At 39.8% G+C, this 26,766-nt stretch overlaps 1 protein-coding gene across 2 annotated transcripts in view; it reads left to right on the forward strand.

The window, feature by feature from the left end:
* Positions 1–26,766, forward strand: part of LOC147179536 (chemokine-like protein TAFA-2) — an 81,413-nt gene that overhangs the window by 1,536 nt on the left and 53,111 nt on the right. Inside the window, exon 1 of one of the 2 annotated variants that reach the window (XM_086068692.1) lies at positions 23,784–23,909. The exons of the other annotated variant lie outside the window; for it this stretch is intronic. Coding sequence (XP_085924818.1) covers positions 23,890–23,909 — 20 coding nt within the window. The 5' untranslated portion in view covers positions 23,784–23,889. Of the gene's footprint in view, positions 1–23,783; positions 23,910–26,766 lie in introns of those variants that run through there. 2 annotated transcript variants of the gene reach the window in all.

Here is a 26,766-nt window from a genome sequence, read left to right on the forward strand (position 1 = left end):
TCTGGTTATGGCAAAATCATGTGCAGTAGAGTTTTTTTTTTTTTAATGTTTTGGCCTAATCTGTTTATGCAGAGGTAGTAACAAGTGACATCCATCCGTCTTCTGATCCTTGAGGCTCTCAAATTGCTTTCATTTTATAATTTTTTTTACAACCTCAAAGCATCACCATGTGAATGCAAAGTGTTTTTTAATTGCAACAAACAAGGTTATTCCAACTGCAGCTATATTTTGGCATCCAGCTGTTCCTGCTCCCACTTCACTACAAGACCCACTGAAGAGTATGAGTGAGAAGTTGCAATTTAATGAGATCGAGAAGCTGCAGAGAGAAATGACTGACAGCAGGGAGTGATGGGGAGAGGGTGGGATGAAGTTGTTGACTGATAGGATGCCAAGGAAAACACCAGTATGTAACTAGAATGGCACACTTGTACACCTTTATTTGTGCCCAGGATTTGCATTTTCAGATTTTTTTTCTCAATGCTCTTAGTGTGAAATTAAGGAAATTGCTGAAAAATGCAGCAATTGTCTTTACTTGTTATGTGTAAATTGGTTATGGAATTTTCTGTAATATAGCTAACACTAAACCGATACTGAGACATCAAAGGTATAGTTGGGATTTAATTCCTTTCTATGAAGCACTTTGTGTTGCTTCTTTAGTATAAAATTTGGTACTGTGTATGAATAAAGTACTAATTTTTTGGTCTACATTAAAGAGAGTATTTTACCTCTGTTAATTAGAATGAATTGTAATCCATAACAGATGAAATATCTCGACGTAGGGAATATGGAAACAGCTGCTGATGAACTTCCAATTGCGTTATTCAACAAACGGTAACAAAATACAGTAATCAAAAGCACATTCTTAGAGAACTAGCCATAGCCTTAACTATACTGATGACAACAGTTACTAATAATATAGCCAGGAAATAGCTGACTCTCTTCCACGCAACTCAACAAAGCAGACTCAAACTTTCAAAAAGGCATGCACGCACACACAAGTTGGGTTTCCATCCACCCATTTTTATTAGAATTATACAATACAATTGAATGGAAACACTAGAAATTTGAAAAAGGACCCAAAATTCGCAAAAACGTTTTTACGCTTTGAGGAGGTGGATTTTGAAGCGTATCAAAAAAAAGGAAAATGCCAATTTTGCCGATGGAAACAGGTTTTGCGAATAAATGCTAGCAAGACCGTTGCACATTTTGACTGGATATTATGTCACACGTACATTTGTAGTCCCAAAGCAATGTCGGACGATAAAGTAAGGTATGTTGGGGGGGGGGGGGGACAGAAATATTTTTTGAATTAATGAAAGAAGTGAATATTAATGCTATTTTAGATGGAAAACAGCAAAGAAACGCTAAACGGTTTATTAAGAATTACAAAAGCAAACTCATACGAGGTCATCGCACGGCGCAGTCGCTTCCTGTTATTGTTCTTCTTCTTCTTTTAAATTACTGGTGGATCACATCTCTATGGTGTATACCACCACCTACAGCGGCGGAGTCCCCTCTCAATATTCGCAAAAGAAGAACAGATGGAAACAGGCATAAGTCGCATTTTCATAAAATTTGCTTACATTTTTTTTAACAATTAGATGGAAACCCGACTACAGTCAGAGTTCTTCTGGTTTATAATGTGTACATGGTGTCGTCATGTGGACAAAAGAATATCTGTGGTTCACACACACATATATATATATATGTATATTATATTGATGGTTGGTGAGGAAAGTACTTATGTATGCATGAAACATTTAAATACAGACACACACGACCCAAAATGCACTCAAAATACAGTGTTCACATAACAGTATAGACATTTAAAACACTGCCTTCATCTTTTTCTCTAACTTCTATCTTACTCTTCTAGCAATAAGCCCTCTGGGCCATGGGGATAATGTCAAAGCTCCTGTCCAGTGAACAAAAGAGCGAAAGCGAGACCGAGAAATGAGACAAATAGAGCCACCAGAAGAATTGTGTCCTATAAAAGGCGATTTCTTTTTCATTTGCTTTATGCTGCAGCTGTGCCTGATGGGAAGAAAAAAGTGCAGACTGAACAAAGGACAAGAATGAAAATGTGATTGAATGACAAGGAGACCTTGCCAGAGTGGATAGAAAAAGGGTGTGGGTGGGTGGGAATGGATGGAGGGACTTTAACAGCAGATAGATGATAATAAATAAAAAGCAGGTGTCCTATAAAACAGTGTTGTGCATTTGATTGGTTATCTCCAGTCGCCGTGTGTTGTATGCTGAGGCCCAGAGGGAGCGAGTAGCCACTCAAAATGTGTGTAACCCACATAAATAAATTGTTTCTGGAAGATCGGGTCCTGTAAATTCCTTCCTAGCCGCCATTCCTGGTCTTCCTTATTCCACCTCTCAAAGGTGAGCTAAAACATGCAAACACATCTATATATTTTTTATTTTTTTTACCAGTCCCCCTACTACACACCTCACTCTGTGTGCACACAAATAGGCACAGATTTTTTTCCTCTTTTTTTTCGAGACACACTTCTTTCTGGAAATAGGCACACACAAACATACAGTACGTTGCTCTACTCCCGAATGACTTGCGCGGGACAGCATGGGCGACGGCTCCAACAACAGGAGCACCTGCTGTGGAACGGAGCAGCGTGTCAAAGAAGAATAGCAACAGCAGCTGGGCAGATTACGTGAGCATGAACAAACTCCATTACTGCCACCATTACCTAGGTATACAGAGCAAAACATTTTTGCACAACCACTGTTTACCGAGCCTCTTACTCTCTCCCTTGACTACACAACGGAGACGAGTTTAGGACTACAGTGAGAAATCTGATGCAAGTGAGCCTCAAGAACGATAGTCTGCCGAGTAGAGTGGGAGTTGCTGACAGCTGGATCACCTAAGTGAGATTAAATAATGATTAGTGTTGCAGTTATTAACAAATTAATGAAGCTGCTGATAGTCAGTCTCAGTGGTATTGAGCGTTTCAATTCTTTGACATCGCTTGTCATCTGCACTGTGAGTGAACATCTACCATCTTAGGTTATTATGTTACTTTCCCACTGACAAGTACTGGCTCACTTGCGCTGTACTGAAAACAGCCCAAATGAGGCATACCAACAAACAACAATAGAGGAGAACAGGGGTCTGATTCATTCTATGTGGCTGTTAGAGATTAAAGTCCTTGTAAAGTGAAAATAAATGTCTAATAAATTTGACAGACCACAGAAGAGTCTTGTTAACAAACTTGACACGTTTTATTTCGAACGCTGTGAACATATCCCCTGAATGTGCTTAAACTGCTCAACATTCAATCTAACACCATTATTACAAGTATGACCTGAAAAATGGATGCTACTTTTAGCATCTGTCTTATGCCGACACTTACCTAACTAATTGCAAAAGATATCCACTTGAAATCACTGGGGGCTGGAAAATATCCCACCGGGTCTTGTCGGGGCAACAAAAAGGCACTCCAAAGTGGTCATACAAGCCCGAACACTTTTTCAAGTTGCCCTTCTCACTTTTCTCAGTGTGACGCGCACACTCACAGTCAACAACGAGGCACACTTATGCAACCTCACCAGAGAACCATCTGAAGGGAGAATACAGTTTTCAGGGAATATAGGTAGGCTTAAAACTAGCTAGCTAACTATAGGCTATGTTACAATAGCGCCAGATAACTGTTGATGTGAATGAAGCTGCTCAAGTTAGTGTGTCAGCGTAAAACTACGCTACACAGTTCTCAGACTTTGCATATGTTTTCACTCATCTCTGACTCCACCAAACAGACCGCTGCAGCAAAGTGGAGACTGGAGTATTGTACCGGTATGTGCAGTGCCCAGACTTAAGGCATAACAATTACGATAATGCTACTTATGCTAGCATACGTATCGAATCCCGGATTTCCTGCCAATGAAAACAGATTAACATCGAGTAGAGATATGCAAAATGAGGAAGAAATGTGTGCGGTAGAAAAGCAGCATGACTGTAAGGAGTTGATGGAATACAATTGTATAATATCACAATAAAATATTTGGCAGACATACTGTAAGGATTTGAAATGGTTTGATGTAATCAGTCACTTTGTCATCAAATAACGGCTTCATAATCATTTTGCTTGTACCCGAATCACCTTTTTAAGTGGTTTGTACTATCAGTGGATAAGCCTGAACCACACGTGTTAGCATTAGCTTCATTGCTAACATTACTTTGAAGAGTGCTTGTATCACTCTGAAATAGTCTCGTTATCACGTCTGTATTGGGAACATGGTAGCAAACAACTGTAAATGTACAGCATTACTAGGAAGATGCTAATATCAGAAAGATAAATGGAACAATATGGCTACACGGACAGTGGGCTATCTCGTTAACAAATGAGGTTATGCAGAAATACATTTTCTGTGTGTGTGTGCGTGTGCCAGTGATCACAAGTGTTTTCCATGGCCATTGTTGACACTGCAGTCTACCACATGAAGCGCAAGTGGCACTTACAGAAGGTTAATAAGGGCCAAATATTAGAGAACATGAGGGAGGTGTGAATATGCACTCTAAGGACATGCATGTGTGTTTGTTTGTCTGTGACATGAGTGATGAACCGCGTGTATGTGAGCTGAAAGCCATCCATCTCCCTTATGAGTGACTGTGGCGTGCTGTCATTATCGGTTTCCCTTCATTTGCGCAGATAATGTCCATATACTTGCATGTTTAGCAAACTGTCTTTCTTTTAAACAGTAAATCTATCAGACTTTAAAAAAATACTTCTATTATTTTTTTTTCTTTTTGTGGTTGACCTAGTCAAAATTATTTTGGGCTACTATTTCCTGCACCCCACCCCTCACCCAAAGTCACCTATGATAGTCTCTAGAAAATGTGTTGACTGATGGAAATACGAGTATGCATTGTGTGTCTCCTATAGGCGTTATCTAGCTTGTAACAAGAAATAGCACAATATAATCACACGTTGCGCTTTTACATTAAACACTGCCTCATTTATAAACTGAGGGCTAATTTGCGTGCATCATTCAATCTGTATTCATTTAAGGCTTTCCCTATCTTAGCTCATTACATTTATTAGTCAAGGTTGTCGTTAGTTAACGCGCTAAAGTAATAGTTTCTCTTTTGAGAATGAGGTAGTGCGCTCTACATCGTAAGTAGTGAGTCAACTTAATACTGTTTGAGACGTTTCCAAATGCATGTACAGATGTCATGTAGTCAGAGGTGGGTAGCAATACGATGCATTTACTCCTTCACATTTACCAAAAGGATTTTTAGGATTAAGTGCACATGTCAGAGTAGTTTTAATAAAACATACCTTTAAATGTTATGTGAGTATTTTTGTTTTGAAGGAACATTACAGTTTCTCTGTACATTCTGCTCGTTACTTTTCTTTGTATTCATCTATTATTGCTTGAAGTCAGAGAGACTTCCGCCGTGGGTGCTGTCACATCATCACGACTGTTTCACAAATCCAACGGGACTACAAGTGACATTGGACTCTAGTTGACCAATTAAACAGAGCCTGGCAGTGACATGACTGCATACAAAGTCAACAGTTACTAAGTTCCTGAGTAGTTCTTTTTTTATTTACTCTTACTCAGTACTCTTACTCGAGTACAATTGTGGCTACTCGTGTCTGCTTGTCATGAATATGTCACTTAAACTCAATTGCAACCAGATTTCTGACTTGGTGTTCAAGATCGTTACTCCAAACCACAATTAAATTTTGACAATTTTCTTTTTTCCCTCGCTGCCGTTGGCTAATGAGTCTGTGGTGACTTGACTTTCCGCCATGTGGGGGCCGGAAGGTGGTCTTACTAGCAGCAAGAGTTATGAAATAGGACCAATTGAGATAATGGCACTCCAGCCATGTCATGGCTTACTCATTACGTGTGACAGCTCAATAGAGTCGACACCACATTGCAGCTGTCTTCTTCAGCAACAACACTACAGTAATCACGGTGACCATTGGCCCGAAATAATTAGGTTCTGTTGTGTGTGTGTGTGTTCTTTCTCTGCTTTTTTTGGGAGACCTGTTTGTGTGGCTAGTAGTGAATAGGAAGGAAAGGTGAAGAGCAAATGATGTCCCAAAGGCTGCGAAATGACAGAATAAAGCCTCTGTTGACAGATTATAATGAGAACACGCACACACGCACTCACGCACGCACACACACACGCACGCACACACATATGGTAATTTTTTCTCCTTTTGCTTGTTTAGCTTGAAGCCTGTCCTGCTGCTTGCCGTGTTTGTGTATGCACTTTTATCTTTTTGTCTTTGATTATGTTCTTTTAAGTGGAACCGCTCGTTTTTATGTCTGCCTCCATCTTGTTGTCAGGCAAGGCCTCAGCATATGCAATTACTACATCTACTCATGCAATTTTTCATTCACTAATATGCTTTATGTGTCAGCAACGAGCACAGCTTTATTTTGGGGGCGGTCGGCCGCTCACTCTCATTGATCAGCCATCCAAGCATTTTTTCATTTTCCACCACTTATCCTGTTCAGGGTCACGAGTGAGCTTTGGATAAAAGAAGGGTACACTCACATTCACTGACCAATTTACAGTTTTTAATGAATCTAGCATGTATGTTTTTGGAATTTGGGAGGAGGCCAGAGTACCCAAAGATTTTTATGTGCCGCTGTTTTTGTGGATCTGGCAAAGATATTTGATTCTGTCAATTGTTACATTAAAATTATGGAATGTTGGTTTTACAGCACATGCAGTTAGTGAGCTGTGAACATGGTAAGCCTTCTCTTAGACCCGTTAGCAATTCTCAGTGGTGTCCCGCAGGGTTCTATACGTGGTCCAGCACACTTTAGTATTTACATCAACTATATAAACCATGTTATCAGTAAACCTCTTGCCCATTTATAAGCAGACAACGCAAATGTATTTCCTTCAGGAACACCAACAAACCGTCACTAAGCTACCCCAACCAGCGAGCCTCTACCCCCATCTCGATGCTCATCTTTTCCTTCTTAAAATCAGCATAGCCAAGTCTTTCGTTTGCAACAATAAAATAGAGATGTTGTCTATTTCTTACCTAAACCAGCAGCAAAAGACTCCGTTTTTGCTAGCTGATAGGCTTCTGCGTCAGCACTTCCAAAAAATGGGCACAGAGGCAATCGGGACACAGTCGTCTTTCCGTGCTGCCGTGCGACCAATTCACACTGAGTGAGTGCAGTGTGAAAATGGTTTATCACGCACCACTGTGAACTGTACTCCCTCTTCACTCCCGCAGACAAATACCATGTTTATCGATAAACTATTTATTGGTAAGACCCAACCTTATCTTCATTTTTTGCTTATTGTGCATACTACCGCTCACACTCTCCATTCCAGCAGTTTAGTTAACCCCTCCCTTCTTAAAGTCGATACTACTTTTGGTTCATCCTGCAGCAAATAATAGTCACTTAATTCATTCCAATAGCAGATACAGCAAATGATCACTGCACTTTTTTTAAATAATTTTTTTAGCTTGCTAACCTTTTATTCACCATTTGCAAGATGCAATGTAACATATTATGTAAAACTGTAACTACAGCAGAACAAACAAGTACTTAGCCACCGATTGTGCAAGTTTAAAATGAAAACTGAGGCTCTGTGATACAGACAAAACATGAAAACAAATCCTGGGAATCACATTTAAATTTCTTAAAATAATCTATTTGTGAATTATGGTGGAAAATACATATTGTTACTATGGCGCTGATGAAAACGAAACAGTGAAATGAAAATGGAACATAATATGAAGCAGTAAAAAAAATTACGTGCTCACTGACTATTTCTTCATGAAGGTTCACCATGTCTTCATGAAATACTAATTAGCTTTTTTATTTACATTGCAATTTTGCAGGTAATTGATTAAAAGACAAAGTGTGGCCGCAATATGCATTTCTAACAGAAGAAACCTGATGGTGAACATTTCTAACAGCATAATATCAACTTAAAACACTGAATATCATATTCAATGAATGAAGTTCAATTGAAAATCCAAATTTTTTTTTTTTTTTTTTAAATGAAATGGGCAAGTCCCAAAGGCACCTTGGTGACATTGACTCTCCAATACAAGCACTTTCAAAGATGAGAAATGCACACTGGAAGGAGACTGAACTCCAGCAGGGGGTGCACCTCTGTGTGTCAAGTTACTTTACAGATCCTATTGAGAGATGCCGGAAAAGAAACTCTCAGTCTACTCAGGAGGCCGAGCTGACAGTAATACAAGCAGTATGTGGCACCCCCTCCCCGGGATCACGTCCTTAAAACGGTTTCTCTTACTAATCCCCTCCTAATATGACTAATGACATAATACAGCTGTTTGCCACAGTGCAGAGAGGCCACACACAGGTGTGGTGTGGGAGGGGGGGTGGTGAAAAGCTCACATACATCTATGTATAGTTGGAAGTGCAAGGAAATAGGCTGGCAATCATGTTTGTACAATATATACTGTTATACCCTCAAAAATATGCCCCAATATGTCAAGTTAAGTTATTGGAACCAATACAAGAGGTGTATTAAGAATCTTGCTTCGCAAATATATTTTTGCTCAGTTTAAATTGGAACACAATGGATTGATTGCTTATTATTGTGTGTAGTTTGCAGTGGTGTGAAAATTACCAATCTTAAGTGTAGAAACTGGCATACTCTCTTGACAATGCAATGTCAATGGGACACAAAAACATGGTTGGTGGATGGTTTTGAAGATGTGATGATTCTGTTCAATGGTAGTGATGATAAAATATACTTTTTTAATAGACTGTGCGATTGCAAAAGGATTTAGAATATTTCCTTCCATCAGAAGATAACACAAAGGTGTCTCAGTTCTAGCCGAAATAAGGCTCCGGCTGTGTGAGAGACTTGGTGTGAGCCTCTGAATGCACAACAAGAATTCTAATTTTAAAGCCATGAATTGCCAAAAGACTACTTCCAATCTGATTGAATCCAACTTTATTAGCATTCCGGCCGCCATTCTTTGTCGAGGCCGAGTCTGGCCTCGTGTCCTCCTGGAGGCTGCACCTGTGGCGGAGGTGTGCACAAACAGGTGATTAATTCAGGTTGCATGTTGCTTTTGGGCCTTTAATCCCCAAGTTTTACCATATCATTTGCTTTTGCCATTTTTTTCACCAGAAAATATATCCTTGTTCATCAGCTGTCAATATTTGGATGACGATCCTACCCGTACCGTTCTGACAGTGATGTTTGTTCCACATGAAAGAGATTATTTCAGGGGATTTGATGGTGAATCCGAGTTGAGGGTAAAACAACAAAATCCCATCACTTTTGAAGATGCCATGTGACAACACAGAATTTACAGTGTGCTCGTGTCCTGTCTTAATCCAGTTTGATAGACTCATTAATCGTCCCCAAATCCCCTCAAGTAGAATGGTGGTAAAAGCAGAGCGGCTGGTGTTTTTAAAAGGTGAAACATCAGGTAAGATTAACGATCAGTCTTGTGTGCTGGAGGCTCAAGTGTCAAACTGAGCTGCGAGTATTTTTTATGCAAAATCTGCATATCCATGACAATGTTAATGGAAACCCTGAAGGTTTTTGACCATCTCTTTGAAATTGCTGCGTTGTGCATCTCATGCAGGGTGGAGCTGTCTGCATGTGCTGACCAGTGCAGCAAGCGTACAAATCCTCCTTTGAGGAAACTCTCTGAGGAAATAAAGACCTTTTCTGCGGCCACTGTAAACCACTTGGCATGCATGGCAGTCGTAGATCAGAACAAAAGCATTTCTCACTGGGGAAGCATCAGTCAGACTTCTAGCGACCCGCACGCCAATGATGGCATCGCTGCTGGAGAGGCGGGGCAGTGGTGCTGAGCAGCTTTAAGGAATTGTCAGTACAGCTTGGACATCTTAAGAATCTCCTTGACATAGCCTGGTCTGTCTGACCCCCAAAAGGTGTTTGGAAAAGAGGAAATAATGCACAAGGTAGAGAAAATCCATTTGATGCAGAGTGGTTTTGAATGTGGGTTGAGCGAAGAAAGGTGAGGTCAACTCTGTATCACTCCTGAGGAAAAAAATGCGTAAAAGGGAGCAAATCAGAATAAAGTTAGAGCTCATTTTCTTTGAAGCAAAGTATGGTGTGTGTGTGCGTTTTGAATTGGCAGAAGTAATTTCCATTGCCAGTTTCCTTCTTTTTTTTTTTCCAGCTTTAAAGCGTGCTACTTAAATATTGAACGATGCCAATTGTTGCGGTTGTACTGTAGTTTGCAGCACATCAGAGTACTTTACAGTACAATTACTGAACAGTCATAGTGGCAAATCCAAACATTATTGTAATTGGAGCTCGGACTCACACCCAAAATCTGCGTTCACTATTCCCGTTCATGTTAACAAGCGAACACTGAATTAACTTGAATCGGTTACTTTTCGTACTTTTCCTGAAAAAAAATCATAATCCAACAAATGAAAAATCCAATTTTGATCAAAATAGTAAATGGAGTGCACTTATACAGCACTTTATGCACATCAGGCGAAAACCCCAAGAACGGAACGTGGTAGTGTGGAATTTTCTAGCAGACGTCGCAAGACCAGCCGGACGTGTTGTCGGTGTGCCTGGAGATTTCTAGAAAATATCAAAATATTTTCAAGATACACAAAGCAAAACTGATTGAGCATTTCACGCAGAACATCGTTAACTAAGTTTTGGAAAACCGCCGAGGCATGACTAGATACCCGTAGTGGCTCATAGGAGTATTGAATGCCGTCTTCCACTCATCCCCCTCTCGTATTCTAACCAGATAATAAGCGTTACGTAGGTCTAGCTTCGAGAACACGGTGGCAGACTGTAATGGAGCAAAAGCTGAGTCCAACAACGGGAGTGGGTATTAGTTTTTAACCGTGATCTTGTTCAATCCCTGGTAGTCTACGGCAGGGCCTCAGTGCTTTGTCTTTCTTATCAGTAAAGAAGAAACCGGCCCCCACTGGAGAGGTGGATGGACGAATTAATCCTGAAGCTAGAGAGGAAATAATGTAATTGTGCAGGGCCTGCTGCTCAGCCTTGGAAATTTGGTACACCCGAGCGTTGGGGAGTGGTGCGTTTGGTACCAAGTCAATTGCGCAATTGTACGGCCGGTGGGGAGTAGAGACTGTGCACGATCTTTACAAAATACAAGGTGTAAGTCATTATTCAGTAGGTACATTTTCTAGATTTGGAGGCTTGATTTCCCTAGTGAGGGTGGAATGTGCATGTGACCTGAGGCAGTTAGCGTGGCAGAACAGGCTCCAGTTTGTGATCTCAGGTTTACTCCAATCAATGTCCGGGTTGTGTAGTTTTAACCAACACGACGAGAGCCCGTTGCATTTTAGCTACAAAGAATTTACGATCCTCCACGTGGTTCCCCAAAACGCAAAGACGAAGGGTGTCGGTGGTGTGTGTGTGGCCACGGTGAGTAGACGACCATCGAGGTCATGGACTATACGTGGTTTGTCTAGTGCGAACACTGGGCATTTCAGTTTGTTCACAACTTTGATGTCCACAAAACAGTCAGTCATCTGCCCCCGAATTCACCAGAGCCGAAATCTCAGCCCTGGCTCCATAACCCGACACCTCCCCCTGTAGTTGCAGTCGTTTGCTTTTGAGTGACCGGGCGCCCCCTGTGTCTGCCGGCTGGTTCTTACAGTTCTGATTGCCGGGATGGACCTTAGTGAATGCGTTGTGGTCCCTCTTGTCCGGCTGGCATGGGCACACCTAGCATACCACAGGAGAAGCACAGACGGGCGGCGACCCGCCGTTTTCTCTCTAGTGGTGTGAGACGCCCTCCCGCCAGCTGCATCCCTGGGTGGAGGATGAGCCGTAACTGGAACGGCGCCGGCCCCCACACACGGATGAAGAAACCTGATGGTGAACATTCCTCCTGGGTCTTCTCCCGACGTCACTCCTGGATCTGGTTGTTCAGCCGTATGGTCAATCTGATGAGCTCCTCCAGGCTTGAGGTCTCGTCCCGAGCCGCCAACTCGTCCTTCAGGGTAGGACTGAGCCCCAAGCGAAAAATACTGCACAGCGCTGTCTTGTCAAAAAGGCTCTCTGTCGCCAATATACGAAAGGAAATGGAGTAGTCGGCTGCTGACATACTCCCTTGCTTAAACGACGGCAGACGGCAGCCTGCTTCCTTGCCCTTGACGGGGTGGTCAAAAACATTGCGAAACTCAGCTACAAACTCTGACAATGTTGTGCGCAATGCGGGGTCGATTTTGCTTGCTGCGAACGCCCATGAGGCGGCCCGACTCGTCAAGAGGTTCATAATGTTCCCAATCTTAGAGCTGTCTGAACATTTTTTATGAGGCTGGTGATCAAAAATAAGGCTGCATTGGTGTAGAAATTCTCCACATTGGCCGATCTCACCTGAATAGTGCTACGGGTGTGGCAAGTTTGGCTCCTTTCCATCGAAAGTGCCGATAGTAGCTGTTGACATGCCAGACGCCTCGTGGAAGGACAACTCATCAACATGGGTGGTAAGAATGCTAATTTGGGACGTCAGCGCTGACACTGCTTCCGTAAGCCGATGGAGTGATGTGTCATGCAAACCTAATCTTCAAAAACTCGGCCACTTGCGTTCGGCACCTATATCTAGACGTAGGGAATATGGAAACAGCTGCTGATGAACTTCCAATTGCGTTATTCAACAAACAGTAACAAAATACAGTAATCAAAAGCACATTCTTAGAGAACTAGCCATAGCCTTAACTATACTGTTGAGAACAGTTACTAATAATATAGCCAGGAAATAGCTGACCAATAGCACGTCCACATGAGTCTCTTCCACGCAACTCAACAAAGCAGACTCAAACTTTCAAAAAGGCATACACACAAGTTGGGTTTACATCCGCCCATTTTTATTAGAATTTTCAAGAAATGTGAAGTTACAATTGAATGGAAACGCTAGAAATTCGCTAAACTCACTGAGCTCATGATAATTATCACTACTATAAAAAAGATTGGTATCATCAGCAAAAAGAATGACTAAACTAGTGGATTTCCCAGCATTAATCAGGTAAATCAGCAACATTTTGGAGGGACACTGATCTTAACTCATTCTCTGCCATTGACGGCTATAGACGTCAAAAATTCATTTGAACTATTTCTATTAGTTTTTTCCCACTTTTGTTAACAAAAGTATGCAAACCGAGTTTTTTTTGTATTAGAACAGATATAAAAAAAATTCACAAAAACTTTTTTCCGCTTCGAGGAGGTGGATTTTGAAGCGTATAAAAAAAAAGGAAAATGCAAATTTTGGCGATGGAAACAGGTTTTGCGAATAAACGCTAGCAAGACCGTTGCACGTTTTGACTGGATATTATGTCACACGTACATTTGTAGTCCCAAAGCAATGTCGGACGATAAAGTAAGGTATGTTTGGGGGGGCGACGAAACAGAAATCTTTTTTGAATTAATGAAAGAAGTGAATATTAATGCTATTTTAGATGGAAAACAGCAAAGAAACGCCAACTAATGCTGTGACAGGTGAATGTAAATGACTCATTTTCCAGCCCTATATCTTGAAAGTTGGGCTCAGGGTTGAAGTGAGGATTCAAGTGTGTGTGTGTGTGTGTGTGTGTGTGTGTGTGCGCACGTGCGTGTATGTGTGTGAGATTGTCCGTGCGCTGAGCAGGATAAACCTAGAGGTAAGCCTTCAGAGGTCTGAAAAGATGGGTGTGAGTAGAAGGAGAGGACAGATTTGAGCGGTTATCTCTCTCTGCAGACCCCCCATCCTGCCGGCCCACATATCTACATACACACACACGCGACATCAACGGATACACACACAAACACTGTTCACATCATGTAATCAGGTTTAGCATGCATGACTCACACACGTGCACCAGGTGGTCCCAATGTTGTCAATCTCCTTCAAATCACCCAAAGCAGCAAGCGAACACAACATTGCCTGAGACTGTGCAGGAGTTGTTATTTTTACAACTAGTGGAATGGTGGATGTGTTGATAGGAACAATCTCACTACTTGATTTAGAATACATGCTGTCTTACCTTAATTTTATATCATCAATGAAAGAACACATGGACTATGGAATAAGCCTTGAGATTTGAGTACAATTTGTTTCGTGGCCATACGCTCAACCTTCCCCAATGAAATGATCATAAATGCCATTGTAGTCACAAGTGTAATTCAGCATCCTTAAAACAACAACAACAAACATTTTCATAATGTTTTTAAAAGAAAATAGTACTTTATAATATCACACTTTATCAACATTCTAGTAATTCAGATATAAATAATACGTTTGTGCATGAAGGATTAATTTATTAATTTGCAACTTTTGCTGGTCTGTGCAACTTTCAGTCATGAGGACACAAAAGAAGACTTTCACAACTACTCTAGGTGACTCAATAAATTGTGGTAATATTAGTTGTTTTTGCAAAGGATAGACAATATATGCCTTTGAGTATTGTTATATGATCTACTTACGTGTCACTGCATTGTTTATGTTCAAATAGACAGTTGCTAAAGGTTTATAACACTGCAACAATTGATGCTAATCGTTAGCATGTCTATGGTGTTTGGCATTACGTGTTAGCATCAAGCTAGCAGAAGGCAAAGAGTGGTTATTTTAACAGTGAGTAATTGTCTTTACATAAAACAGCTTGAAGAATAGTTCACTGCCAACATTTGTTAAATTGATTTCAATGCCGCCGTACAGTGCTCATATTTGAAACAACAAAACAACTGGAAAAACTTGGGTCACTCGTATTGTAAGGCACCACTGTAGTTGTATAGCGTATAAGCAAATCACTTACGGCTTATTCTGAAGACAGATTTATAGGCAAGAGGCATTTCTAAGTAGTGCTCTAGTGTTGATGCATGCATTTCAGTGTGTAGTAGAGGAGGGGAAATCAATGCCGAGAATATAGTGGCAATTACTAAGGCAGTCTGAAAGTCAACCTAGTGGAACAAACTAGCAATGCATGAATATATAAGATCAGAGAAAAAGAGATAGACTGTGCGCATGTGTGTGTGTGTTTGGTTGGCTGGTCTTGTACGGTTCTTAGCAGTGGCCACCAATTAACTGAGTGTATAAATTTAGCTCACGAAAGAAACACATGGTCACACACAGTAAAATGTTGCTTTTCGTTAGTCTTGTGGAGCTGTTTGTGTTTGCTATTGAGTGAACACCGGTCCAGGTCTGAGAGAGTGTGTTTGGGCACGCTGTGAAAGATTGATTTCGACTATGTTGCTTTGAACCACTTGCCAAGAGCTTCCTGGTGAGCCACCTGTGTTCCCTAAACAAAAAGCTTGTCTCGCTGCCACCTACAAACTGTTCCTCTCTCCCATTGTGTCTCTATCACCACTTTCTGCTGCCTCTTGGCTTGGCTTGTCTGACACTTACCTGCTTCCAGTCTGGCTTCTCCATTTCTGCAAATCCTGCCCCCTGCTCTCGAGTGCTGGATGAGATGAGCAGTGCAAATACAACATTTTGCCTTGTTTCGCGGTGTAATAACATTGAGTCATGACGGTTTCTTCGGTTCTGTGTGTGTCTGTAAACTGTCTCTGCCCAATAAGATTGGGGTAATATACGTTATTATGATTCAGTTGGAAAGCAGGTGTGACTTTGTAATTGCATCCTATTATGTATTCGATGCATTACCTGCCTGCCTGACTGCATATCGATTCAAATGTGTTTGCTTCGCTTAAATTAAATGACTCTTCTTTGTCATGAACACTCATTTCAATATTAATAACTACATGTAAGTGCAAAAGTTGGTTGGTTTGCGTGTTAATTAGCAGGTCTATGCAAAATCTGTCACGGACATCCATGAGACTTTGTGGATATGCACATGTGCTTGGCTGACTGTAAATGAAATAAAAATGTGGATTTAATAATCATTTGTAGGCAAAAGGCAAATGGTAATGTCTCACTTAGCCTAAGTCAGTGGTATGGGCTGTTTTTATCTTCTTCTTTTTTTGTTTCGTCAGTGCAGTCAAAATGGCATGACCCCTTCCCCTCCCGTTGTTAGTGTGAGCAGTCAGTGAGCTCGTCGACTAATCCATCTTGTCAAAAAGTTGTTTCTTTTGACAATTTGTCAGGTACCGTAGATTGGTAGATTAAGGATATGCAAATCGTGCGTACTAAGAGTGGCTATATACTTCCAATATTACATTTACAAGAGCGCATTTACGAGAGCTAAGTAATGCTAATAATACATTACTGTAGTGTTATCTTCAACTGAAGGTTTGCAATTAGCTACGAAAGATAACGTGTCAACAGTTGGTAAAACAAATACAGTTGACTTGCTACCAAGTAAGATTAGCTAACTAGCATGGCTAGCATTAGTTTGCTTAAAGTGGAGAAGATCAAAGAAGTAGCTACTCATTTGGTCAGAAATAAGTTAGTAAATAGAAATAAGTTAATACATTTGAGTAGATTCATATTTTGTTCAGAAAAATTCAATTATTTTAACGTTTAATGTTTACTAATGCACCTAAGAGTGGAATATTGTTATTTTCCCAAACATTTCAAAATAATACATTTTACATTTTAGAGCTATAATTTTAATACAGTGACACTGTGAAACCTTGGTATATTTTTGCTCCTGTTTTACTGTCAGAATCTGATACAGATCCATGCCCAGTCTCATTCACACTCTACCATACCTATGGATTCCTATGTGACTTAAATTCATTTTAATTTGTAATTGTAATTGGTATCATCTAAATGTGAACAATGTGAACATTTAGATGATCATTATCTTGCCGTTTCCCCCCACACCGAAGTTGGTGCAGTACCATCCAGATTAGACTCTGCAATCTGTACACTGTAAAAGAGGCCAGGAATCCTTGGCAAAAATCACAACTAGATTAATATTAAACATAGGCATCTTCATTAATTAGTCACAGGTCTACTGGGTCGAGTGAGGACACAGAAACCCACAGAAATACATGCAGCCTATTTTAGGAATTCTTATCTTTTTATTTCCATGTGAAACTTTGTAAGCAAGAAAAATGTGGGGAGGGTGGGCACCGGGCATATATAAATGTAGTCACACAAACTGTATCTCTCAAATAGAGATATTATCCAGTTCAACCTTTTTGCAAGTGTGGATGGTGTGTTGTTTTTGTGTGTGTGTGTGTGTGTGTGTGTGTGTGTGTGTGTGTGTGTGTGTGTGTGGTCTTGTTTTTGTAACATAGTGGGGCCAACATTTCAGGATTTCACAGAGTTGTGGGGCCCACCCGTCCATGTGGGGCCATTTTAGACCTCTTTTTGAGGGTCAAGACTTTTAGAGTTTACGTTTGAATTGGGTTATGGTTGAGGGAAGGGTAAGGAATAGGGGTAGGCAATCATTTTTGATGGTTGGGGGTTAGGGGAAGGGGCTAAGAAATGCATTATGTCAATGCGATGGCCCCACAAAGATAGTAAAACAAACCTGGGTGTGTGTGTTTGTGTGTGTGTGTGTACATAGGCTGATAATATGCAGAGCGAGGGATATGAGAGATGAGTGAAGCTTTATCACAGATTTACCCTGGTTATACAATCCAGTGAAAACTTTACAGTACACCTTTTGCAATCAACGGTAATCCTAAGCATCAACACAGGTGCCACAATTTTCATCTATAATGTCACAGCTCCGCCAAGCTACATGATCTTATTTAGAATGATTATGTCTGAATTTTGTGTGATTGAAGAGATATGTTTAAAAAAAATAATAATCTTGTGAGAACAAAATTGCTCTGCACAACAATCTACCTTTTAGTTGTGCTTGACAGTAAATTTTGACTAGGATTTGCATTAAACCGTTTTGAATGCCATTGACGGCTATAGACGTCAAAAATTTATTTGAACTATTTCTGTTAGTTTAACATTTTTTTCCACTTTTGTTAACAAGAGTATGAAAACCTAGAAAAAAAAACCAGATTAATCTTGAGTTAACTAGTGAAGTTATGTGATTAATTATAATTAAAAAATAATAATCACCTGATGCCCCTAATAAAAAAAAGAAAAGGAAAGATTAGTAAAATTTAGGGGCGTCAGACAATTAAATGTTTTAATTGTAATTAATCGCATGACTTCAATAGTTAACTCGTGATTAATCACAAATTTTATATCTGTTCTAAATGTACAATAAAAAAATTCTAGATTGTCACACTCAAAACAATTTGAAACTAATAGAAATAGTTCAAATTAATTTTTGGCGTCTATAGCCGTCAATGGCAGTGAATGAGTTAAAAAAAAACATTATTATTATTATTATTATTATTGTTAATATTATTATTGCTTGATGGTTTTAGCATTGAAGATGAATATTCAAATCACAAATCGCTACACTTGCTCCAGGGAGGGCTGCATCGTGAAATTAGGGGCAGCAAATTGTTAGCCTAATAGCTTAATTGCCAAAGTCTTTTTTAAATTTACTGGCACAATAGCAATTAAAAAAAATACCAACATGATTGCTATTTTTTGTTTGTTTGTGTGGATTATCCAGGTTACGGTAATCTGTAAAGGTTTATTCAAGGCAACTGGACTCTTTTTGTTGGTTAAATTATTTGAAAAAAGTTCCCAAATTACTTTGGCAATTACACTAATAAGCTAACAAAATGCTCTTTTGCATTCACCTTCCTCCCCAGCCACGGGAAGAAAAGGACAGGCATTGACCCGCCCTCCATGCCACCTGCCACACAAGTCATTCAGCCAGAGGTGGCATGACCGTCAGGGCAAGGGTGAGCTGGTTAGCCAGCCACCAAGCACTTTAATCTCCAACAGATTCCCACCACCTGGCCCTGCTGGCATCACACCAGGCCCCACAGCACTCAATCTGGCAACCCTTGCCATCATGTTGCAAAAGGGTTCAACAGGCACTCAGCTGGAAACGGCAGCATGGACTGAGCACACAAGTGTATCAAACCTGCCTTTCTTAAAGAAGATTGAAAATCCTCTATTGCTGGCTCTGCGAACGCTACAGATGGGGCTACGTCATCTCCACTGTGTATGTTCAGGAGGTATTGGGCTTCTTTAGCTAACAAACATTTTTATGGGAATAGAATAATTGACATTTCCCTTGTCAGAAATTGTTCAGTCATTGGAATCATCCATTTCATAAAATTTCGGCACCCAACTTGCAGTGATGCTGAATGCTGATCATGATCTAAAATAGTGATTAGAGGGCCGTGAGAGATTATCAGATGTGCCGCGGGAAATTATGCAATTTGACTTAATTTGTCTGAAAAATTATTATTCTTTTTTTTTTTCAACTGCCAATAATATCGCTCTGTTCATCCAACTAACAATTTCAGATGGCAATAAATCTATATACTGTACTGTATCTACATTTGTTTGGTGCTGTGCCCAGGAGATTTGGCTATAATGTAAAATACAGTATGTGCCTTGGCTTGATAAAGGAATGGAAGCACTGGGTGAAAAATAGATTCAATTTTTTTTTTACGTTTGCTGTTACTTGTTAACAGCATGCATGATGTCACACTATTTACAAAGCTGAGATAAGTATGACCAACTATCACACGTTCCGCTTTCTGGTGGAAACAAGTCGGATAAGAGTTTACGGTTCCAAATCACACTGTGGGTTTATATTGTAAACAAAAATTATTCCATATTTTAATACCACATACAGACACACAAAAAACTTTTCGAGTAGTTCAGATTTTTGCTAGCGTGAAATCTCCATATCCTCTCAGTGTATGACCACACACTCTAATTGCGAAAAAACGTTTGTACACTGGCCGGTAATGTTTTGTTAAAGGCTTTGTATAAAATTAGATGATGTCAAATATTTCACAAGATCGTGAAATTTTAACAACTTAGATTGAATGAACAAATTATGCGTGTGCTCCAGAAAACCAACCTTATGAATGATGCGCAAAGCACGTTTCTGTATAGTGACTAACGGATTAATTGTATTCTGGTATGTGTTTCCCCAAACTTCAATACAATATGTGAGGTATGGAAGAACCAAGGTGCAGTATAAAATACAAAGTGCATACTCATCATGATAATGCTTTGCTTTATTTAAAATTGCTAGGGTTTTAGAGATTTTTGATGTTACATGTCTGACGTGGGGTTTCCAAGACAATTTACTATCAATTATTACTCCCAAGAATTTATTTTCAACCACAATTTCAATTAACGCACCATCAATATTTATTTGTAATCCAGGATTCATTTTTTTATTACCAAACAGCATCACTTTAGTTTTGCTTATATTTAAGGATCATTTATTTATGTCCATCCATTTTTTCAATATGCATAGTTCGTGGTTCATAGTAGTTAAGAGCTCATGATAATTATCACTACTATAAAAAAGATTGGTAACATCAATCAAAAGAATGACTAAACTAGTGGATTTCCCAGCATTAATCAGGTAAATCAGCAACATTATGGAGGGACACTGATCTTAACTCATTCTCTGCCATTGACGGCTATAGACGTCAAAAATTCATTTGAACTATTTCTATTAGTTTTTTCCCACTTTTGTTAACAAAAGTATGCAAACCGAGTTTTTTTTTGTATTAGAACAGATATAAAATTAGTGATTAATCGTGAGTTAACTAGTGAAGTCATGCGATTAATTACATTTAAAAATTGTAATCGCCCAACGCTCCTAATTAAAAAAAAAATGTCTTTAAAAAAAACATTATACATTTTTTTTAATTATATATATTTTTAAATCGGGAGTTAACTAGTGAAGTCATGTGATTAATTACGTTTAAAAATTGTAATCGCCCGATGCCCCTAATTTTTTATATTTTTATCAAAAAAAAGAAAAAAACATTATTAATTTTTATATATTTTTTTTAAATAAAAAAAAAGAAAAGATTATTCAAAATTAGGGGCATCAGGCAATTAAAATTTGTAATCGTAATTAATCGCATGACTTCACTAGTTAACTCACGATTAATCACACATTTTATATCTGTTCTGCATGTACCAAAGAAATCTGTTTTTTCATACTCTTGTAAACAAAAATGGAAAAAAAATGTTAAACTAATAAAAATAGTTAAAATAAAATTTTGACGTCTATAGCTGTCAATGGCAGTGAATGAGTTAATTTAGAAAAATCTAGTGGAGGAGTGAAGTCAAAGAAATCTATCGGCAGCATTTCAGCAATAAAAGTAAAAATAAATATGATAGCATTCCATGTACAGAAAGTCCTCGCGTTACGGACGAGTTCCGTTCATACGCTGGCGATGTAACCCGAATTTCGACAGTCAGATGTGAGAAACTTCCATCAGGAGTTTTTCCTGCATGGCTTTGCTGTCATCTGCACAGTTTGGCACCTGAGCTTTATCTGCTCCTTGCAGCTGTGCCGCAGGTCAAATATGAGAGGAAAATACACAAGTGAGATGTCAACAACACCCGACTAAAACACAGCAGTGATAAACCCCCCCGCCCCCCAAAACACTTGTCCTCCCTCTCATTTCATTTATGTGTAATATCAATATCATGCTGATCCTCTTCTCCCTGTTGTGTGTGCGTTTTAGCGCGTCTGTCTGCCAGATGTGTTTGTATGACGTGTAGACAGATTTACATTTGTGTGCGTGTGTGGGCATGCGTGTGTAGGTGTGTTTGTGTGTGAGACAACCAGCGGTGTGTTGAAGTCAGTCTTGCAGAGAGACATCTGTGTCGACAAGGCTGATGCTGTTTATTTTGGCAATGTGCTGTCAGGGACGATGGGACCCTGTATCTTGGTTGGGGTGTGTGTGTGTGTGTGTGTGTGTGTGTGTGTGTGTGTGTGTATCATGCCACGCCTTGTAGACAACATCCCGTAATGAGACATAATGAGGTGGCATGCCTGGCTGCACATGCATGTGTGTTCGTCTCCGGAGACGCTCAGCAGGAATCAGGTGCGATTGTGAACCCATCTTGTCACAGCTGTGTAAGAAATACACAAGAGCTGACTCCTTTTTTTTTTTTTTTTTTTAGATATCTGTTGTCCACTTAATTGTTTGTACTCTGTTGTGCTTCTGTGAGATAGCACCCCACAGCTAACTGCAGCTGCTTGATAGTAAAACCAGCAAGGGGCGAAAGCAACACCATCATTTACAGACTACACTTCCTTTAGCAGATTGCTTAATTTGGATTCATATGTGCTGCTTCACAAATTTAACAGATGTTGCTAAAAATGTTGTACTTTTACTTGAACAAAATTAGCGCAGTGACCTATAAATACAGCTGGAGGAGGCCTATACAATAAATTCTGCACAGTATACTTTAGTTTTGCATCACAACTTGAAATCAGCGACGTGCATTTAGGTAGGCAAGTGCGGCAGTGCTGCCCCCTGCTGGCCCTTCCCCTGCATGTGAAGGGTAAAAAAAAAAAAGTAAAAACAAATAGTTAGTGTTTCTTTCCTTTTTCATCCATGACAGCGTATTAGGGCCCCGTACAAATATATATATTTTTTAGCGTGTGGGGGCAATCTTTTGAGAATATTACCCCCCCTATGAAAAATTGTATATATACGTGGCCCTAATGCGCCGTCTTATTTTTCAAATGGTTTTCATATTGTGTAAAAAGTGTTAAGCAGATGGCCAGGAGTATTCCATAATGCAAAGTTTTTAATAACTCGAGGCAATTACAAGCCTCTCAGCCTGCCCGGCAACACTTGGCAGTGTCGACGTCGCACCCTGTTTAAAGTCAGGCCTTCAATACAAAAAAAACACACTACTATGATAACAGATTCACCACACTTTCTTTGACCCTATCTTGGTTTACGTTTTTTTAAATGATTCATCTGAACTCTGTGACCTGCAAGGTGAACAACATATATTGTGTGTTCTCATGGAATGGACATGACCTCGTCTTAAAACTCGGGCTGTCAAAATTAAAACGTTAACTCTGGAGATTAATTTAAATTATATATAAATAATTAACTCAGTTGTATTTACTTCCTGTGGCAGCCTTTAGCCCCTGCTCATTTTGGAGTCACTGGCGGGAAGATTGATAAACTTTCTCTTTTACTTGCTTGCTGCTTGTTGGATAATTCTAAAAATAATTTGCACACTTTGTATAGCCAAATTCAGTCTTTGGGATCATCCATCCATCCCTCCATTATCTGAACCGCTCATCCTCACGAGGGTCGCAGGCGTGTCTTGGGTTCGGGCATCTAAGAACAAATGATTTCGTGTCAATTCCAGTATTTTACTCAAGAAAATATCTGTTAAAAGCTTTGTAGAACATAGTAGTAAAAAATTGTGATTAAATCGCGATGAATGACAGAATATTGCGTGATTAGTTAGTTAAAAAGATGTAATTGTATGACAGTACTACTTTAAACCCTTACAGAAACATCCGTGGGCTCAAGAGTTAAGCGGGAAGCATTTTGGAAGTTAATCCATGCAAATTTCATTAAAAGAATATGGAAAGCAGACTAAGTAGGCTCGTGCCAGGCGTGAAAATGAATAATATGAATGCATTACTGATCAGGATGATTTATGCATTTCACATAGCTGAGCATTAGAGATGTATTTGTTCACCCAATTTGCAGATGCAAAAATATCGCAAGAGGTGTCAGATAGGCTTGCGTGAGGACACGTATGTGCAACAAATAGGATGTTCTATCAGGGGTGCATTTCTTTGGCATTCTGTGTGCATTTGAGTGTGCGCTCACAGCACAGTAAGAGTAATGTAAGGTTTGGCATTGTCTACCCTACAAATAAAAATTTGGGGCAGTGATAGCGGAATTTTTTTTTGCGCAAGAGCAATCAAACCAAGGAAATGCAAGAATTGAGGTTTGTGAGTATATAATAGCAACAGGGTGCTAACTAGGATACATTTCCCACAGTGTCTTGCAAAAGGTTCTTCTTATCTAAGAATTTTCTTAACATTTTATCATTTGTCTTGTATTTTCATGAACGTCTTTGAGATGCACAGAAGATCTACCTGCTGAGAATCTCACTGGCTTGATCGTTTTCATGATGGAAGGTGACAATGCAATTGACAGAAAACAAGTAAATTCTAGTTCATTCTATTTGTACTTTTTATTTTTCTGCCAAAAATCCACTCACTGTTCAAAACCTCACATCCAACAGATGCATGCTTATACTATTTTCATTATACACAATCACACACCTTAGATCAGTGTTCCTTAACCGTTGGGCCAGGTTGGGCCCCGAGCGCCATCTAGTGGGCCGCAAAGTCGTTTCAGCTCTGCAACTGTGGGCCGCAGGCAGCTTTCAATTGAGGCTTTGTACACATGTAGCAGGGTATTTTTTAAAACCGCATATTTCCACCCTCCCCGTGTAGAAAAAAAATCCGTCTGCCTCGTTTGTTTACAAAAAAAGATCCACATGCACGCAAAAAATGGAGAAGTGCGTTTTTAAACTCATTGAGATGCAAGCCAAGCTTCTAGGCAGCAGTAATTAGCCAAATATTGCTCGACTTTGACACCGCTTCCGCCATACGTCACACGAGCACGGACTGTCAGCCCACACATGTTTATTTTTATTTTTATTGAAAAAACACACATGTAAACAGTCAACCAGAGTGAGTACATCATAAATGGAGCATAGAAGAAAACAAGGAGGTTAAATCCGAAAAAAAAAAAAAAAAAGCTTCACTTATCTCGTTTTAACAATTTGTGTGACGTCGTGTAACCAGGGCCTCAGAGCTGTTGCTGCTTCCTGTCACTAGTTGGGGATAAGGCGTCAGAGTTGTATTTACCTGTATATAAAAATGTAGTCGAAGTCGTAGTAGTCAAAGATGAACCCGAACAAAGAACATCATGGACAAGTACTTAAAAAGAAAGATAGATTTAATTAAATATGTCTTTGCAAACGGAGCAAACGAGGCAGAGCCCAGAGCCCAGAGTGTGGATTAACGTTGTCGAACGAAGCACTTTTTTCACTGCATCAGGTTCTAAAGTGAGCCCAGCGATGACTGTGTCATTGTGTGTGTGCCTGTGTGGTCCGGATAGTGTGACAAAAGGGATGAGGTGACCACATTTACGTGATCACAACTCTGATAAAGAATCACTGTTAACCCAGAAAAAAACACACTTACAAGCCATTCTGGAATAGCCGACACAAGTCTGCCTTCACAAAGATAGCACTGCTCAGTTTTGATTGGCTCAGTCAAAGAGATGTTTCTTTATCGTCTTATGCTTATCATTGTGGTTTTACTTTGTAGAACTGCCCCACTTAAAAAATAGAGGATTTTCATTTTCCCATATCCTACATATTTAATTCAAGCTCATAGTATAGCAATTAAAGCAAGCACAAGGATCTTCACATCTATTTATAAGTCATTTGACCTTTAGAACTGGGGTTTTCAACCAACGGCCTGCGTGGGGGGTGATATGGTCAGAATGAGAGTCTTGATCTCGTTGCACAACAGCAGGCCGAAGAGGGGCACGGTGCTTAATAACTTGATTTGTCAAAACGTGTCTTTACGTGAAACCGGTCCATGGCACAAAAACAGTTGGGTACTGCTGCTTCAGAGAGCACACTTCAGCTTTTTTGTTTAAATAGCAACAATTGGAAACAATCAGGCTCGAGATCACCGACCCGAGCGAGGATAAGCAATATACAAAACAGATGGATGGATGTCCTCATCATCAGATTTCAGTCAGTCATGCTTTGTAAACACATCCACAATGTCAGTGTGTGTCTTGCGGGCGTCCGGGTGCGCGGGGCCAAGTATTATGAACTCAAATTACAGAGAGTGTGGGTAACATCTGCCCAGATTTAGCGGATATACAGAACCACAAAAGGTCACAGTAACGCTCCAGATGCCAATATTGTGCTGGCAAAATGGATGATGCAAGAGAAAGGATACCATGCGACCTTTCTGCTCAAATGTAAGTGCTAACACCGCATGAGAGTTGTTTGTGCAAGTCTAGTAATTATATATATGTGTAATGTATTTATCATAGACCACCAAAGTGGGTAATATGGGGTTGCCATGGGAATGACAGAGACACCGTTCCTATTTTTACAAGCCAGGGTATTGGCAGGATTTCCAACAAACTGTCAGTTTGAATACTGTATAATAATAATAATAATAATAATAATAATAATAATAATAATAATAAGGAAGGACATAGGGGGGAAAAGCAAGTACAGAGACCTAGAACCAAAAATACAGAGAATGTGGCATATGAAAATCCCAATGATCCCTGTGGTTGTTGGTGCGCTTGGTACGGTGAAAAAGGGTATGGTGGAAAACATCATGAAAGTATCAGAGATAGCTACTATGGCAAAGATTCAAAAGATCTGCATGCTGGGATCTGCGCGAATCCTCAGAAAGGGTGCTTACGATATGAACGGAAAAAATGACTCGAGTGACTGACGCCCGAGCTGCACGGTTTGCACCCGGCTGATGCACAAAAGGAACACCAGCAAAGACTGTGATAAAAGAGATCATAATGATAATAATAATAATAATAATAATAATGATAATGAACTAACCAAAGCCCTCCTAGAAGGTATTTTGAATCATTTTCATACCTTGCATTTCCCCGCCTCCTCCCAACCTGGAAGATTTCAGCCTTCAGCACAATTCTATAACTATAGACATTAATGCACACTTATCTCTGCAGGGATTCACATCGAAGTTGGACCTTTATGTTTACAATCTGAGCATCCTGTGGTGAAAAAGCATTGTTTTCTTGTTTTACTTACACTTGACCGATCAGCATTTAAACCCCAAATATGGAACGTTTCATCTTTTGTGATATAGACCCATGCTTCATTAACCTACATTCGTTATTTGCCGTCTGCAGCGGTAAAGCAAACAAAGAATTTTTTTTTTATATTTTTCAATCGACTAATTGTCAGCCTAGTTTGCCTGCCCTGGCGGCTTCAGTTC

The sequence above is a fragment of the Leptonotus elevatus genome, chromosome 2, assembly GCF_054856555.1.
Source record: "Leptonotus elevatus isolate MCC_2025b chromosome 2, RoL_Lele_1.0, whole genome shotgun sequence".
Taxonomy (NCBI): Eukaryota; Metazoa; Chordata; class Actinopteri; order Syngnathiformes; family Syngnathidae; genus Leptonotus; species Leptonotus elevatus.